The 14,425-nt window shown below is 41.3% G+C and overlaps 1 protein-coding gene across 6 annotated transcripts in view; it reads left to right on the forward strand.

The window, feature by feature from the left end:
* Positions 1-14,425, forward strand: part of schip1 (schwannomin interacting protein 1) — a 558,202-nt gene that overhangs the window by 512,015 nt on the left and 31,762 nt on the right. For all 6 annotated transcript variants that reach the window (XM_078410855.1, XM_078410856.1, XM_078410857.1 and 3 more), the window contains 2 exons: positions 7,324-7,441; positions 11,689-11,886. In XM_078410855.1, the coding sequence (XP_078266981.1) occupies positions 7,324-7,441; positions 11,689-11,886 (316 nt within the window). The remainder of the gene's footprint in view (positions 1-7,323; positions 7,442-11,688; positions 11,887-14,425) is intronic.

Below are 14,425 nucleotides of genomic sequence, written 5' to 3' on the forward strand. Positions count from 1 at the left end.
AGCAGAGAGCTTGTATTGTGCGAACAAAAATGATGCCATTGGACAATGCTCTTCGTTTCTAACTCGGCAAATTCATATTTGGTAATAGCATTCTGTATTCCTTATTATTTCTACTGTGAACTCTTGACACGTTTTGAAACCGTGGGATTGAATTACTGGAAGAATTTCATTTTAAACTCCATTCAGATAGGAGTATAATTCCTGGTGAATCTTTGGTGCAGCATTGCTGCCACTGATGGCAGCTGGGAAATGAAACATTAAACCCAGGCCTCATCTGTCTGATGAGGGTATAATTAAAATAAAAAAAATTCTCCTGCCTCTTCAATTAGCAGCATGAAGTCACCTGCTGTACTGAACAAGACTGATCCAGCAATCCAGCCGCAAAATAAATCGTCTTGTAATTTATTTGGTTACTGACTGGCGCATTCGCTAAATGACAATAATTATATAGCCAATCATAGTTTGTGAAGCATTTTAGAACTTTAAGGTAACAATGGTTACTTTTGTTATTCTGTTTTATTTCTGTTTGTTCTACCTTTTTCCTCTCACAATTTTGCATCATAAATCACTAATGAAGAGAAAGTAGGCAATTGGCAAACTTTTCATGCTTTCCACACAATAAATTAGGCTAAATAAATCTGCCTATGTTGTTTGTCAGCTATCATTTCAATTGTGCTGTTAGGGCTAGGGCTCTTTCTCCTGAACCATGCTGATGTGTTCAGACAATAAAATAATCTTTTCAGTGAGATTCACTAGTTTTCAGGGTTAAAATGGCATAATTACAATTAGCCATTACTGGGTGGAAAAGCATTGGCATAGAAACATAGAAAATAGGTGCAGGAGGAGGCCATTTGGCCCTTCGAGCCAGTACCGCCATTCATTGTGATCATGGCTGTTCATCTACAATCAGTAACCTGTGTTTGCCTTCTCCCCATATCCCTTGATTCCACTAGCCCCTAGACCACTGACTAACTCTCTTTTAAATTCATCCAGTGAATTGGCCTCCACTGCCTTCTGTGGCAGAGAATTCCACAAATTCATAACTCTGGGTGAAAAAAATTCTTCTCACCTCAGTTTTAAATGGCCTCCCCTTTATTCTTAGACTGTGTCCCCTGGTTCTGGTCTCCCCCAACATTGGGTACATTTTTCATGCATCTAGCTTCCCCAGTCCTTTTATGATTTTATACGTCTCTAAGATGCAAAGTCCTCAAATATTTAAGAGATGTTTGAGAAACCTTCAGTCTTTGGAAGCATTAGTTAAAATACAAGAAAAGGTCTTTTTTTGTTGATGCAGCATAAGAAACTTAAATATTCAATTCACAAGTCAGTTTACTCAAAATGGTGGATGGAGAGTAAACAAAGCCACGTTGTTTAACCGAAGATAGACACAAAATGCTGGAGTAACTCAGTGGGACAGGCCGCATCTCTGGAGAGAAAGGATGGGTGACGTTTTGGGTCAAGATCCTTCTTCAGACAGAGTCTGAAGTGGTATAACCACTAATTTGTTGTTGGCTGAGATCCTTAGCAGTGAAAAAATAGCATGACGTTGATGCAGTGCTGGCAGTGGAGGCCAGTTTTGTGTAAAGTTTGGCAGTATCAAATTTTTCCCACGTAAGACCCAGACGTTTGTCTATAATAGCAAGGCCTTCATCAAAGCTGCTGACAGAGAGAACCAAGCCATAGACTGTTGGGAGTGAAGAAAGAAGGATTGGACATGACATGAGGGGAGCCTTTATAGTCTTTGAGGCCAAAGAGCACTAATAATTGTGAGGAGGTACCTTCGGGTCAGAGTCCAAATGGCATCAAAGGTTGGGGAAGCAAATAGATGGCAAACCAATGTCTTTTATGCACCTCTGCTGCATAAAACTGATTTGTTGAATCTACCGTGCCCTCCATAATGTTTGGGACAAAGACCCATTGTTTATTTATTTGCCTCTGTACTCCACAATTTGAGATTTGTAATATTAAAAAATCACATGTGGTTAAAGTGCACATTGTCAGATTTTAAGAAAAGTCATTTTTATACATTTGGTCAATAGACAATAGACAATAGACAATAGGTGCAGGAGTAGGCCATTCAGCCCTTCGAGCCAGCACTGCCATTCAATGCGATCATGGCTGATCACTCTCAATCAGTACCCCGTTCCTGGCTTCTCCCCATACCCCCTCACTCCGCTATCCTTAAGAGCTCTATCCAGCTCTCTCTTGAAAGCATCCAACGAACTGGCCTCCACTGCCTTCTGAGGCAGAGAATTCCACACCTTCACCACTCTCTGACTGAAAAAGTTCTTCCTCATCTCCGTTTTAAATGGCCTACCCCTTATTCTTAAACTGTGGCCCCTTGTTCTGGACTCCCCCAACATTGGGAACATGTTTCCTGCCTCTAATGTGTCCAATCCCCTAATTGTCTTATATGTTTCAATAAGATCCCCCCTCATCCTTCTAAATTCCAGTGTATACAAGCCCAATCGCTCCAGCCTTTCAACATACGACAGTCCCGCCATTCCAGGAATTAACCTAGTGAACCTACGCTGCACGCCCTCCATAGCAAGAATATCCTTCCTCAAATTTGGAGACCAAAACTGCACACAGTACTCACCATGTAGAAATTACAGCTGTGTTTATACATAGTACCCCCATTTCAGGGCACCATAATGTTTGGGACACATGGCTTCACAGGTGTTTGTGATTGCTCAGGTATGTTTAAATGCCTCCTTAATGCAGGTATAAGAGAGTTCTCAGCACCTAGTCTTTCCTCCAGTCTTTCCATCACCTTTGGAAACTTTTATTGCTGTTTATCAACATGAGGACCAAAGTTGTGCTAATGAAAGGCAAAGAAGTCATTATGAGACTGAGAAACAAGAATAAAACTGTTAGAGACATCAGCCAAACCTTAGGCTTACCGAAATCAATTGTTGGAACACCATTAAGAAGAAAGAGAGCACTGGTGAGCTTACTAATCACAAAGGGACTGGCAGGCCAAAGAAGATCTCCACAGCTGATGACAGAAGAATACTCTCTATAATAAAGAAAAAACCCACACACCTGTCCGACAGATCAGAAACCTTTCTTCAGGAGTCAGGTGTGGATTTGTCAATGACCACTGTCTGCAGAAGACTTCATGAACAGAAATACAGAGGTTACACTGCAAGATGCAAACCACTGGTTAGCCTCAAAAATAGGATGGCCAAGAAGTACTTAAAAGAGCAACCACAGTTCTGGAAAAAGGTCTTGTGGACAGATGAGACGAAGATTAACATACCAGAGTGATGGCAAGAGCAAAGTATGGAGGAGAGAAAGGAACTGCCCAAGATCCAAAACATACCACTTCATCTGTGAAACACGGTGGTGGGAATGTTGTGGCCTGGGCATGTATGGCTGCTGAAGGTACTGGCTCACTTATCGTCAATGGTGATACAACAGCTAATGGTAGTAGCATAATGAAGTCTGAAGTGTATAGACACATCCTATCTGCTCAAGTTCAAACAAATGCCTCAAAAGTCATTGGCCGGCGGTTCATTCTACAGCAAGACAATGATCACCAGAGCATCACCAAAGCATCACCAGAGAAGACACCCAGCAACTGGTGATGTCCATGAATTGCAGATTTCAAGCAGTCATTGCATGCAAAGGATATGCAACAAAATACTAAACATGACTATTTTCATTTACATGACATTGCTGTGTCCCAAACATTATGGTGCCCTGAAATGGAGGGACTGTGTATAAACACTGCTATAATTTCTACATGGTGAAACCAAAATGTGTAAAAATGGCCTTTATTAAAATCTGACAATGTGCACTTAAACCACATGTGATTTTTTTTCTATTACAAATCTCAAATTGTGGAGTACAAGGGAAATAAATAAATGATGGGTCTTTGTCCCAAACATTATGGAGGGAACTGTATAAACAAGCCTTTGTATAATTCCAGTATTAAGTGTATTAGGCTTACCCGCAAAATGATTCTATTAACTAGAGAAAGGAGGAAATTAACCATAGTTAACCCTATGATATGATATTTGGCCAGCGAAGCAATTTGTCACCTGAAACTCCCTTATGAAATTTTCTTGTGTTGATTATTTCTAATAAGAAGATTTTACTTCATTAAATTGTTGAAGTGAAGCCCAAAAATATTTGTTTTAACACACCGCCATAAGAATTTTAGACTGGAGGCTCTGCATAAGAAGATAGCAATTAAAATAACTTAAATGACTATAACATTCCCCAGGTATCACAAAATGCTGGAGTAACTCAGCAGGTCAGGCAGCATCTCAGGAGAGAAGGAATGGGTGACGTTTTGGGTCGAGACCCTTCTTCAGACTGATGTCAGGGGGGCGGGACAAAGAAAGGATATAGGTGGAGACAGGAAGACAGAGGGAGATCTGGGAAGGGGGAGGGGAAGAGATGGACATTCCCCAGTGTCTGCTCTTTCGCTGAGTAGCAGTCAGCTGCTTGAAAAAAACCCTCATTCACATCTTTGCATTCAATGGCAACTGATCTGTTTGTAGACTTTCAATCTAGAGTATGCAAGAGTCATGATTATTACTAAAAGTGACATTCGGAGGTCATCAGCCATTAAAATATTCCCTTGCATGCTTCATGTGTTTAGGATTATTTCTAACACTCATCAGTGTTCAACTCCTGGTAGATCAAAGCAAACCTGCCATTTTGTTAGTTAAGCATTTGCATTTCATTTTATTGATTCCTTTTTTTAAAAGTTCAAGCAAAATCCAAAGATATAAAATTTGAAAATTCAATTTGATATGGGTGGAAAACTATTTTTCACCATCAGGCAGTGGAGGTAATAGGAGCCTGTTACTCTTGTTCATCACTCTCGTTGTTTTGAACGCCTGTTGAAGTTGAATTTGATATGCCACCCCTCAAAATTAATCTGTAAGAATCAAAAAGGAGACTTTAGATCAAAGTGTCTGAGAGCAGTAGGAAAGATATTTCCAACTGCTGTTCCTATTGACTATTGACAAGTATAATTATCTTGATAAACACGTCCTAGTTCAATGGAAGATTCCCAAGAGCTTGTAAAACAGCAAACTACTTAGAAATGAAGGGAGGCAGAAAGTTGGAAACTGCCAGCCAGGTAACTTAAAATCTCTCATAAGGAAAATATTGGAAACTATTATGGAAAACATTATAGCAAGGCACGAAGAAGAAAATATAGGTAATCAAAAAAAGTAAATGTGGTTTTTCTGGAAAGGCAATAATGCTTGACCAGTTTATTGCCGTTCTTTGAAGAAGTGCCATGTGCTGTTGATTAAAGTGAAGCATATTGTTACGGTTAAGGTGTGCCATATAGTATTTTCCACAAGGCATTTGAGGAGCCACCACATCAAAGGTTATTTCAGACAAGAGTGCCTCATGCAGGAGGTAACATATTGGCATGGATACAAGATTAGCTGGCTAACAGGAAAGAGAGAGCAGGCATAAAGGATACTTTAAAAATTACTAGGTAGCAATGAGGGCAATTACTCATTGCAATTAAAATTACTAAGATGCAATAAGGTGATGCAGCAGTAGAGTCGCTGCCTTACAGTGCCAGAGACCCGGGTTCGATCCTGACTACGGGTGCTGTCTGTATGGAGTTTGTACGTTTTCCCCGGGAGCTCCGGTTTTTTCCCACACTCCAAAGACATACAGGTTTGTAGGTTAATTGACTCGTTCAAATTGTAAATTGTTCCTTGTGTGTGTGTAGGATAGTGTTAATGTGCGGGGATCGCTGGTGGGCATGGACTCGGTGGGCCGAAGGGCCTGTTTCCTCACTGAGACTCTAAACTAAACTAAACATGAGTGGTGTTCCACATGGATTGACATTGAGGCCTCAGCTTCGTGCAATTTATTTTTAAAAGTTAGATGAAGGCAACAAAGATATGAATGCTAATTTTTCTGATGACACAAACATAAATAGAAAGGAACTTGTGAAGAGGAATGCAAAGTAATAAAGATAAATAAAATGAGTGCACAAGTATCTGTCAAAAGTACCATCATGGGGAAAAATTTGAAATTTTCTTTTTTGGCAGGAAATTTTCTTTTTTAATTTATCTGTGTGGTGAGCGACTTCAGAGCTCTGAAATATGGAGATAAGCTGGATTTCTCAGTGCATAATTTGCAAAAGGCTTGTGTGTGGTTATAAATGAACAGGAAAACTATCATTTATTGTAACGTGAGTGGAATCCAGAACTAAGAGGTTAGGTAGGAAAAAAACTGCAGATGCTGGTTTAAATCGAAGGTAGACACAAAATGTTGGAGTAACTCAGCCGGTCAGGCAGCATCTCAGGAGAGAAGGAATGGGTGACGTTTCGGGTCGAGGCCCTTCTTCAGACTAAGTGATTATGCTTCAGTTATACAGTGTTGGTGTTGGAATACATTGTTCAGCACCAGTGATCTTGTTTAAGAAAGGATCTTAATACTTTGGAAGCAGTTCAGTGAAAGCTTACTGGACTAATACCTTGAATTGGCAGGTGAATTGATGTGGACTGTTGGACAGGATAGGCTTATACCTATGAAAATTTTGCAGAATGAGAGGAAACCTGATAGAGGCGTGTCTGGTCCCAAAATATCTTGAGCAGATATGGATGAGATGTGTCTTCTTGTGCAAGAACCAGAGATCACTGTTTAAGAACGAGGAGTAGACCATTTAAGAAGGAGATGAAGTGAAATATTTTTTCCTGGCGTGTTGGGTCTTTAGAACTCTATAACTCATAACGGCAGTGGAAGCAGAGTCCTTGAATATTTTTAATGCAGAGGTAGAGAGATATTTATCTGATGCTACGGTGTGGGGTACTTGGGTATGCAAATTTGGGCTTCCAAACAAATTGGGTATGATCGTATCAAATGGTAGACCATTTATGACAGACCAAGTGGTTACTACAGCTGCTGATTTGCATGTTCCCACAGAGAAATATACATTGGAAATTGTGGAAGCCTAATCTGAAATAAAATGCTATAAATGGAGAGGTGGTAATAGAGGCAGGGATTATTGCAACGTTTAAGAAACAATTAGATGGTTACATGGATAGGACATGATTTGGGCCAAATGCAGGGACTAGTATAGATGGGTGGAACATGTTGGTCAGTGTGGGCAAGTTTCCACGCTATATGACTCTAAATACTCCATTGATCAAGCAGCATATTAGTTCAAGTTTATCAACTTGAACTAATTAATTCTGTTTCTCCCTTCATAAATCTTGCTTGACCAGCTGGAATATTTCCAGCGTTGTCTGCAAATGCACAGGTTGAATTTTGCTTCTTGCTTGTTTCTTAATTAAATCCGTTTTTCCTAAATTGCACATAACTTTTGTGTTGCAGTCTTCAAAGTGGCATGAATCTGCAGATCTGTTTTGTTAATGACAATGGAAGTGACAAGGACAGCGATGCAGATGATAGCAAGACAGAAACTAGCCTGGACACCCCCTCATCTCCAATGGTAAGTGCGACCAGATACTGTACTCTTATTACGCTTCATAATCATCCAAAAGGCTTCTGTGACTTCCTGGGTTGTTTCAATAGACAATAGACAATAGGTGCAGGAGGAGGCCATTCGGCCCTTCGAGCCAGCACCGCCATTCAATGTGATCATGGCTGATCATTCTCAATCAGTACCCCGTTCCTGCCTTCTCCCCATACCCCCTGACTCCTCTATCCTTAAGAGCTGTATCTAACTCTCTCTTTAATGCATTCAGAGAATTGACCTCCACTGCCTTTTGAGGCAGAGAATTCCACAGATTCACAACTCTCTGTCTGAAAAAGTTTTTCCTCATCTCAGTTCTAAATGGCCCACCCCTTATTCTTGAAACTGTGGCCCCTTGTTCTGGACTCCCCCAACATTGGGAACATGTTTCCTGCCTCTAACGTGTCCAACCTCTTAATAATCTTATACGTTTGGATAAGATCTCCTCTCATCCTTCTAAATTCCAGTGTATACAAGCCTAGTCGTTCCAGTCTTTCAATATATGACAGTCCCTTATCACCTAAATAACATCCTTGGTTCAGGAACCAATTATTTCATATTCAATATCACCTCAAGAAACCTATTATTGACTATCCAACTATTTTATGCTTTATTTCTGACTTTTTCCTATAAGTTCATTACATTTGTTATCTCTTCCTTGTTCTAAGTTGGCCATAGCACTTCCTCATTTTCAGCTTCAATATGCCTTCTGCCCTTAAATCCCTTTCATGTTCAGTAAGATGTGATCATGTTTAGCAAAATCTCTTTCGTGTTCAAGAAGATGTGATCATCTTTTTTTTCCCCCCTCAAAATTCCCTGATTATCTCGCACTTGAATTCCCCTTTTGTGGTTTCTCCTCCAGAGTTCACGAATATAGGCTGGATTCGTTATGTGTGCGGACAAAACTAACATCATTCACACATGGACTCCATTCCTCCACTTGAGCATCAAAGTATTGGTTTTTGAGGCCTTGGGAAGTTAGTCCCCCAACTCCAACCATCTCTCCCAGTTCAGCCTTAATTTGTTTTGTGTGCTGTAGATCCAGAGCAAAGCTTTATATTTCACATCCTATTTGTAACCGGACAAATGTACTTCCAATAACAGCGGTGGATGTGAAGGGGAAGAAAAAAAGTGGGAGCTCTGTAATATGTTAGAATGCATGGAAGATTGGTTAACAGAAAATAGTGAATCAAGTTAAATGTTTCATTTTTAGTGTAGGAAGGAACTACAGATGCGGGTTTAAACCGAAGGTAGACACAAAATGGTGGAGTAACTCAGTGGGAAAGGCAGCATCTCTTGATTTTGTTTCATTTTAAGGTTAGGTAACTGCATTTGCCTGCCTTACTGCAAAGATACCACGTCATGAGCATCGAATGCAATACATTAGTTCAGATCTTATCGAAACGTATAAGATTATTAAGGGGTTGGACACATTAGAGGCAGGAAACATGTTCCCAATGTTGGGGCCACAGTTTAAGAATAAGGGTAGGCCATTTAGAACTGAGATGAGGAAAAACTTTTTCAGTCAGAGAGTTGTGAATCTGTGGAATTCTCAGCCTCAGAAGGCAGTGGAGGCCAATTCTCTGAATACATTCAAGAGAGAGTTAGATAGAGCTCTTAAGGATAGAGGAGTCAGGGGGTATGGGGAGAAGGCAGGAACGGGGTACTGATTGAGAATGATCAGCCATGATCACATTGAATGGCAGTGCTGGCTCGAAGGGCCGAATGGCCTCCTCCTGCACCTATTGTCTATTGTAAAGTAAATCAAGGTGTATATAAATCATTGTATCACCCAGAAGAACTAGTAGGATGGGTAGGTATTGTTTTGCTTTGGTATGTGTTGTGGAAAGAGAAGGGGATGTTTGAGGAATGATCCATTGTGTTAAAAAGAAAATGGTCCCTTCAGAATGCTGATAAAACAAGGCAGGACTTTTTTTCTGGTGGTGTTTTCATGTTGTTAGCATAAGTGGTCGAGGGTGCTTCATTCTCTGGAAAAGGGTGGGGTTTGCAAGGAGGAAAGTGAAGTCCCCCCAGCTATTTACGATATACATTAATGACTTAGACGAAGGGATTAAAAGTACCATTAGCAAATTTGCAGATGATACTAAGCTGGGGGGTAGTGTGAATTGTGAGGAAGATGCAGTAAGGCTGCAGGGTGACTTGGACAGGTTGTGTGAGTGGGCGGACAAATGGCAGATGCAGTTTAATGTAGATAAGTGTGAGGTTATTCACTTTGGAAGTAAGAATAGAAAGGCAGATTATTATCTGAATGGTGTCAAGTTAGGAGGAGGGGGAGTTCAACGAGATCTGGGTGTCCTAGTGCATCAGTCAATGAAAGGAAGCATGCAGGTACAGCAGGCAGTGAAGAAAGCCAATGGAATGTTGGCCTTCGTAACAAGAGGAGTTGAGTATAGGAGCAAAGAGGTCCTTCTACAGTTGTACCGGGCCCTGGTGAGACCGCACCTGGAGTACTGTGTGCAGTTTTGGTCTCCAAATTTGAGGAAGGATATTCTTGCTATGGAGGGCGTGCAGCGTAGGTTCACTAGGTTAATTCCCGGAATGGCGGGACTGTCGTATGTTGAAAGGCTGGAGCGATTGGGCTTGTATACACTGGAATTTAGAAGGATGAGGGGGGATCTTATTGAAACATATAAGATAATTAGGGGATTGGACACATTAGAGGCAGGAAACATGTTCCCAATGTTGGGGGAGTCCAGAACAAGGGGCCACAGTTTAAGAATAAGGGGTAGGCCATTTAGAACGGAGATGAGGAAGAACTTTTTCAGTCAGAGAGTGGTGAAGGTGTGGAATTCTCTGCCTCAGAAGGCAGTGGAGGCCAGTTCGTTGGATGCTTTCAAGAGAGAGCTGGATAGAGCTCTTAAGGATAGCGGAGTGAGGGGGTATGGGGAGAAGGCAGGAACGGGGTACTGATTGAGAGTGATCAGCCATGATCGCATTGAATGGCCTACTCCTGCACCTATTGTCTATTGATAGACACAAAAAGCTGGAGTAACTCAGCAGGACAGGCAGCATCTCTGGAGAGAAGGAATGAGTGAGGTTTCGGGTCGAGACCCTTCTTCAGACTGTCTGTCTTTGGTTTAAACCAGCAACCGCAGTTCCGTCCTACGCAAGTGAAGTAGTGAAAGCAGGCATGTAGAAAATGATAGGAATCCAATCAAGCCCTGCGCAGGAATACTCTGAAGGATAATATAAAACACTCACAGTGCAATGTGGTACCATCAGCCCAGCTTACCCCAGCGACCCATCTTTCATCACTTGTTTGAGTGGACAGCAGAGAGTAACTCTGCCCAGTTATCCGATCAATGATCTCCTAACCTCTGTTCTTAACATATTTCATCCAAAACATTTATTATTTCTTTTTCCAACCTTCTCATTGAATTTAACAATGTTTTAGTTAGCTCTGAGTTTACGCTCCATCTCTCTCCAATTAAGTAACACCATTTCCATGTTAAATCATTCAGGGAAAATTGAGCTATTTTTTTATTACATTGTCTGATTTTTCTTTGTATTGAGATTTGGAACTAATTGTAAATCCTGGATTTATGTAGAAATAATTTGCCAGTCGAGGTCAGGAACAAATTGCCCATTGGGTATTAATAATTGACTCAGTTCTTTTGTAATTGCATCTATCTGTGCTTGGATTCACCCTAAAGAAGTTCATACAATAATTCATAATGAAAGCAACAGAAACCACTGTGGCTGAGAAGTAGTATTAGCAAGGTTCAGAGTGTGGAAATTTGAAGCAAAAATAAAATATAATTTGTGCAAAATTATAGAAATCCAGAAAGCAAAGAACCATGGCAGACTTTAAGGGGATATAGACATGGAGGTCTCTACCACATTGTCTGATTTTTCTTTGTATTCAGATTTCGAATTCGGAACTAATTGTAAATTAATCTAGCCCAGCTGACTTGCGACTGAGTTTTATGGACAAAATGGTCGCTTTTCTGAGAAATGAAAGATGGATGACAATTACCACATAATCATTCATGTATCGTTGATCTTTGTTGATGAACTTTATGTGGCGACTATTGCATACCTCGGGTATGCAAGCAAAGAATTTCACTGTGACTTGTGACATGTGACAATAATTCATTCATTCATGTTAAGAATGTGACAAAGCCTATGTTTGTTCTATTCAGCGTCTGCTCTATGTTTGTTGCATTTAGAAAGATATTACAATAGGTGATCTCTTTCCTCAGAGCAAGCAGAGCTCCTCGTACTCAGACAGAGACACAACTGAAGAGGAATCTGAGTCACTGGACGATATGGATTTTCTTACAAGGCAGAAGAAGTTGCAGGCTGAAGCTAAGATGGCTCTTGCTATGGCAAAGCCAATGGCTAAGATGCAGGTTGAAGTAGAAAAGCAGAACAGAAAGAAATCTCCAGTGGCTGACCTGGTAAGGGACTTCAATGTACAGCACAATTCACAAGTTTGGCCTTCAGTGGAAGTAACTCACCTTAGTTATATGTACAGATAAAGGTGACTTTCAACATAAGATATCCTCCACTGAAGTTTTAGCAATTACATAATTACTTTAAAAATGGTCATGAGAGAGAAATGCTTTGAGTATTCTGACATTATATATGTGTTTCAATTTAATGACGGAATAGTTGTTTTCTCTCTGCCATCATATTTTCATTGTGTTATTTAAGAATTTGTTGGTCGATCACAGTATTTGACATTATTGAGCTGCATAATGTTGCAGGACACTTGTGGAAATTAGATAATGTTGGGTGTCATGAGCAATGGATTTTAATTTCCAGACTTCTGGAGATTGTATTTACGCTTATTTCTGAGATTTCCCCCTCAAAATCACGAGCAGTAAGCAAGTTAAATCTGATACTGACTAACTATGATGATCTGATAAATGTTTGTCATTTTTGTTCATTATAGAGGAAGCTGCCCAGGCATTGCTCTTGTAACTTAGACAAATCCCTCCCCTTATTTTTACCCTTTAGCTTTTACAATATAAATCTGGGGTCGTTTTGTTTTAGTTGAGCATTAGTTCCTTAATTTGTAGGTAAGCTCCAGTACCTTGCCCAGAAAATTTGGCAAGTTTTAATAGAAACATTTTGTAAGCCTTTGGAAATTATTCATTACCTTCAGAATATTCATCTTCCAGCTTCAACATGCAGTAGAGCATCACAATGTTGGATCCATTTTAAATACCAAAAGATTGATGATATTTATATGATGAGTAAGGAGGGAAATGAAAAGGTGTCCATCCATTCAATTCTTTGGTATCAGGCAAACACCAGGATCTAAATCTTCCTTGGTACAGGTAGTCACAACGTCATGAGATAGTTGCATTTCCAAGAAACCGAGCAATCACCTATGCCAATCCTAACCAAATCCCTTTTTTTTAATGTACCCACATTCCCATCAATTTACTCCCAGATTCTACCATTCACTTACACAATCTTTGCTGACCAATTAATCAGATGCACATAATTGTGAGGAAACCTACATGGTCACAGGAAGAACATGCAAATGCCAGTAGTATAAGAAAATAACTGCAGATGCTGGTACAAATCGATTTATTCACAAAATGCTGGAGTAACTCAGCAGGTCAGGCAGCATCTCGGGAGAGAAGGAATGGGTGACGTTTCGGGTCGAGACCCTTCTTCAGACTGATGTCGGGGGTGGGACAAAGGAAGGATATAGGTGGAGACAGGAAGATAGAGGGAGATCTGGGAAGGAGGAGGGGAAGGGAGGGACAGAGGAGCTATCTGAAGTTGGAGAAGTCGACGTTCATACCACCGGGCCGCAAACTGCCCAGGCGAAATATGAGGTGCTGCTCCTCCAATTTCCGGCGGGCCTCACTATGGCACTGGAGGAGGCCCATGACAGAGAGGTCAGACTGGGAATGGGAGGGGGAGTTGAAGTGCTGGGCCACCGGGAGATCAGTGGCGTTAATGCGGACCGAGCGCAGGTGTTCAGCGAAGCGATCGCCGAGCCTGCGCTTGGTTTCGCCGATATAGATGAGTTGACATCTAGAGCAGCGGATGCAATAGATGAGGTTGGAGGAGGTGCAGGTGAACCTCTGTCTCACCTGGAAAGAATGTTTGGGTCCTTTGATGGAGTTGAGGGGGGAGGTAAAGGGACAGGTGTTGCATCTCGTGCGGTTGCAAGGGAAAGTGCCCGGGGTTAGGGTGGTTTGGGTAGGAAGGGACGAGTGGACCAGGGAGTTGCGGAGGGAACGGTCTCTGCGGAATGCAGAGAGGGGAGGGGATGGGAAGATATGGCCAGTGGTGGGGTCCTGTTGTAGGTGACGGAAATGTTGGTGGATGATATGTTGGATCCGCTGGCTGGTGGGGTGGAAGGTGAGAACGAGGGGGATCCTGTCCTTGTTGCGAGTGGGGGGATGGGGAGCAAGAGCGGAGCTGCGGGATGTAGAAGAGACCCTAGTGAGAGCCTCAAATGCCACATAGATAGAAGCCAAGGTCAGGGTTGAGCCCGGATTGTTAAAGCTAAGAGGCAGCACCTCTACTAGAACATAACACAGCTTTATACTTGCTGCATAACTCTGCCATTCCACTCTTTCCCACCAGGTAATACATTCCCACATTATTAATCCTGCTAAACCCCCTCAGATCCTTTTTATATGTATGAGTAATTACCATATTTTTGCCTAAATGGTTCTCAGTATAATTTATTGTCACGTGTACCGAGGTACAGTGAAAAGCTTTTGTTATGTGCTAACCGGCCAGCAGTAAGACAGTGCATAATTACAATCGAGCCATTCACAGTGTACAGAGAGATTTAAGAGTGTGGAGCGATTGTAATATGTGATTGTAGATCTGCTTCTGTGGCTAGCATGCAAATAAATTATTGCCTTTTGGTCCCACTCAAACTCACCATTTTAAAAGTATTACCTGGGGTTGGGGGCCTAGTTTTTCCTATATAACGTTCATCTCATTACTGAATTACCTCAC

Source organism: Rhinoraja longicauda, chromosome 13 (assembly GCF_053455715.1).
Source record: "Rhinoraja longicauda isolate Sanriku21f chromosome 13, sRhiLon1.1, whole genome shotgun sequence".
Classification (NCBI taxonomy): domain Eukaryota; kingdom Metazoa; phylum Chordata; class Chondrichthyes; order Rajiformes; family Arhynchobatidae; genus Rhinoraja; species Rhinoraja longicauda.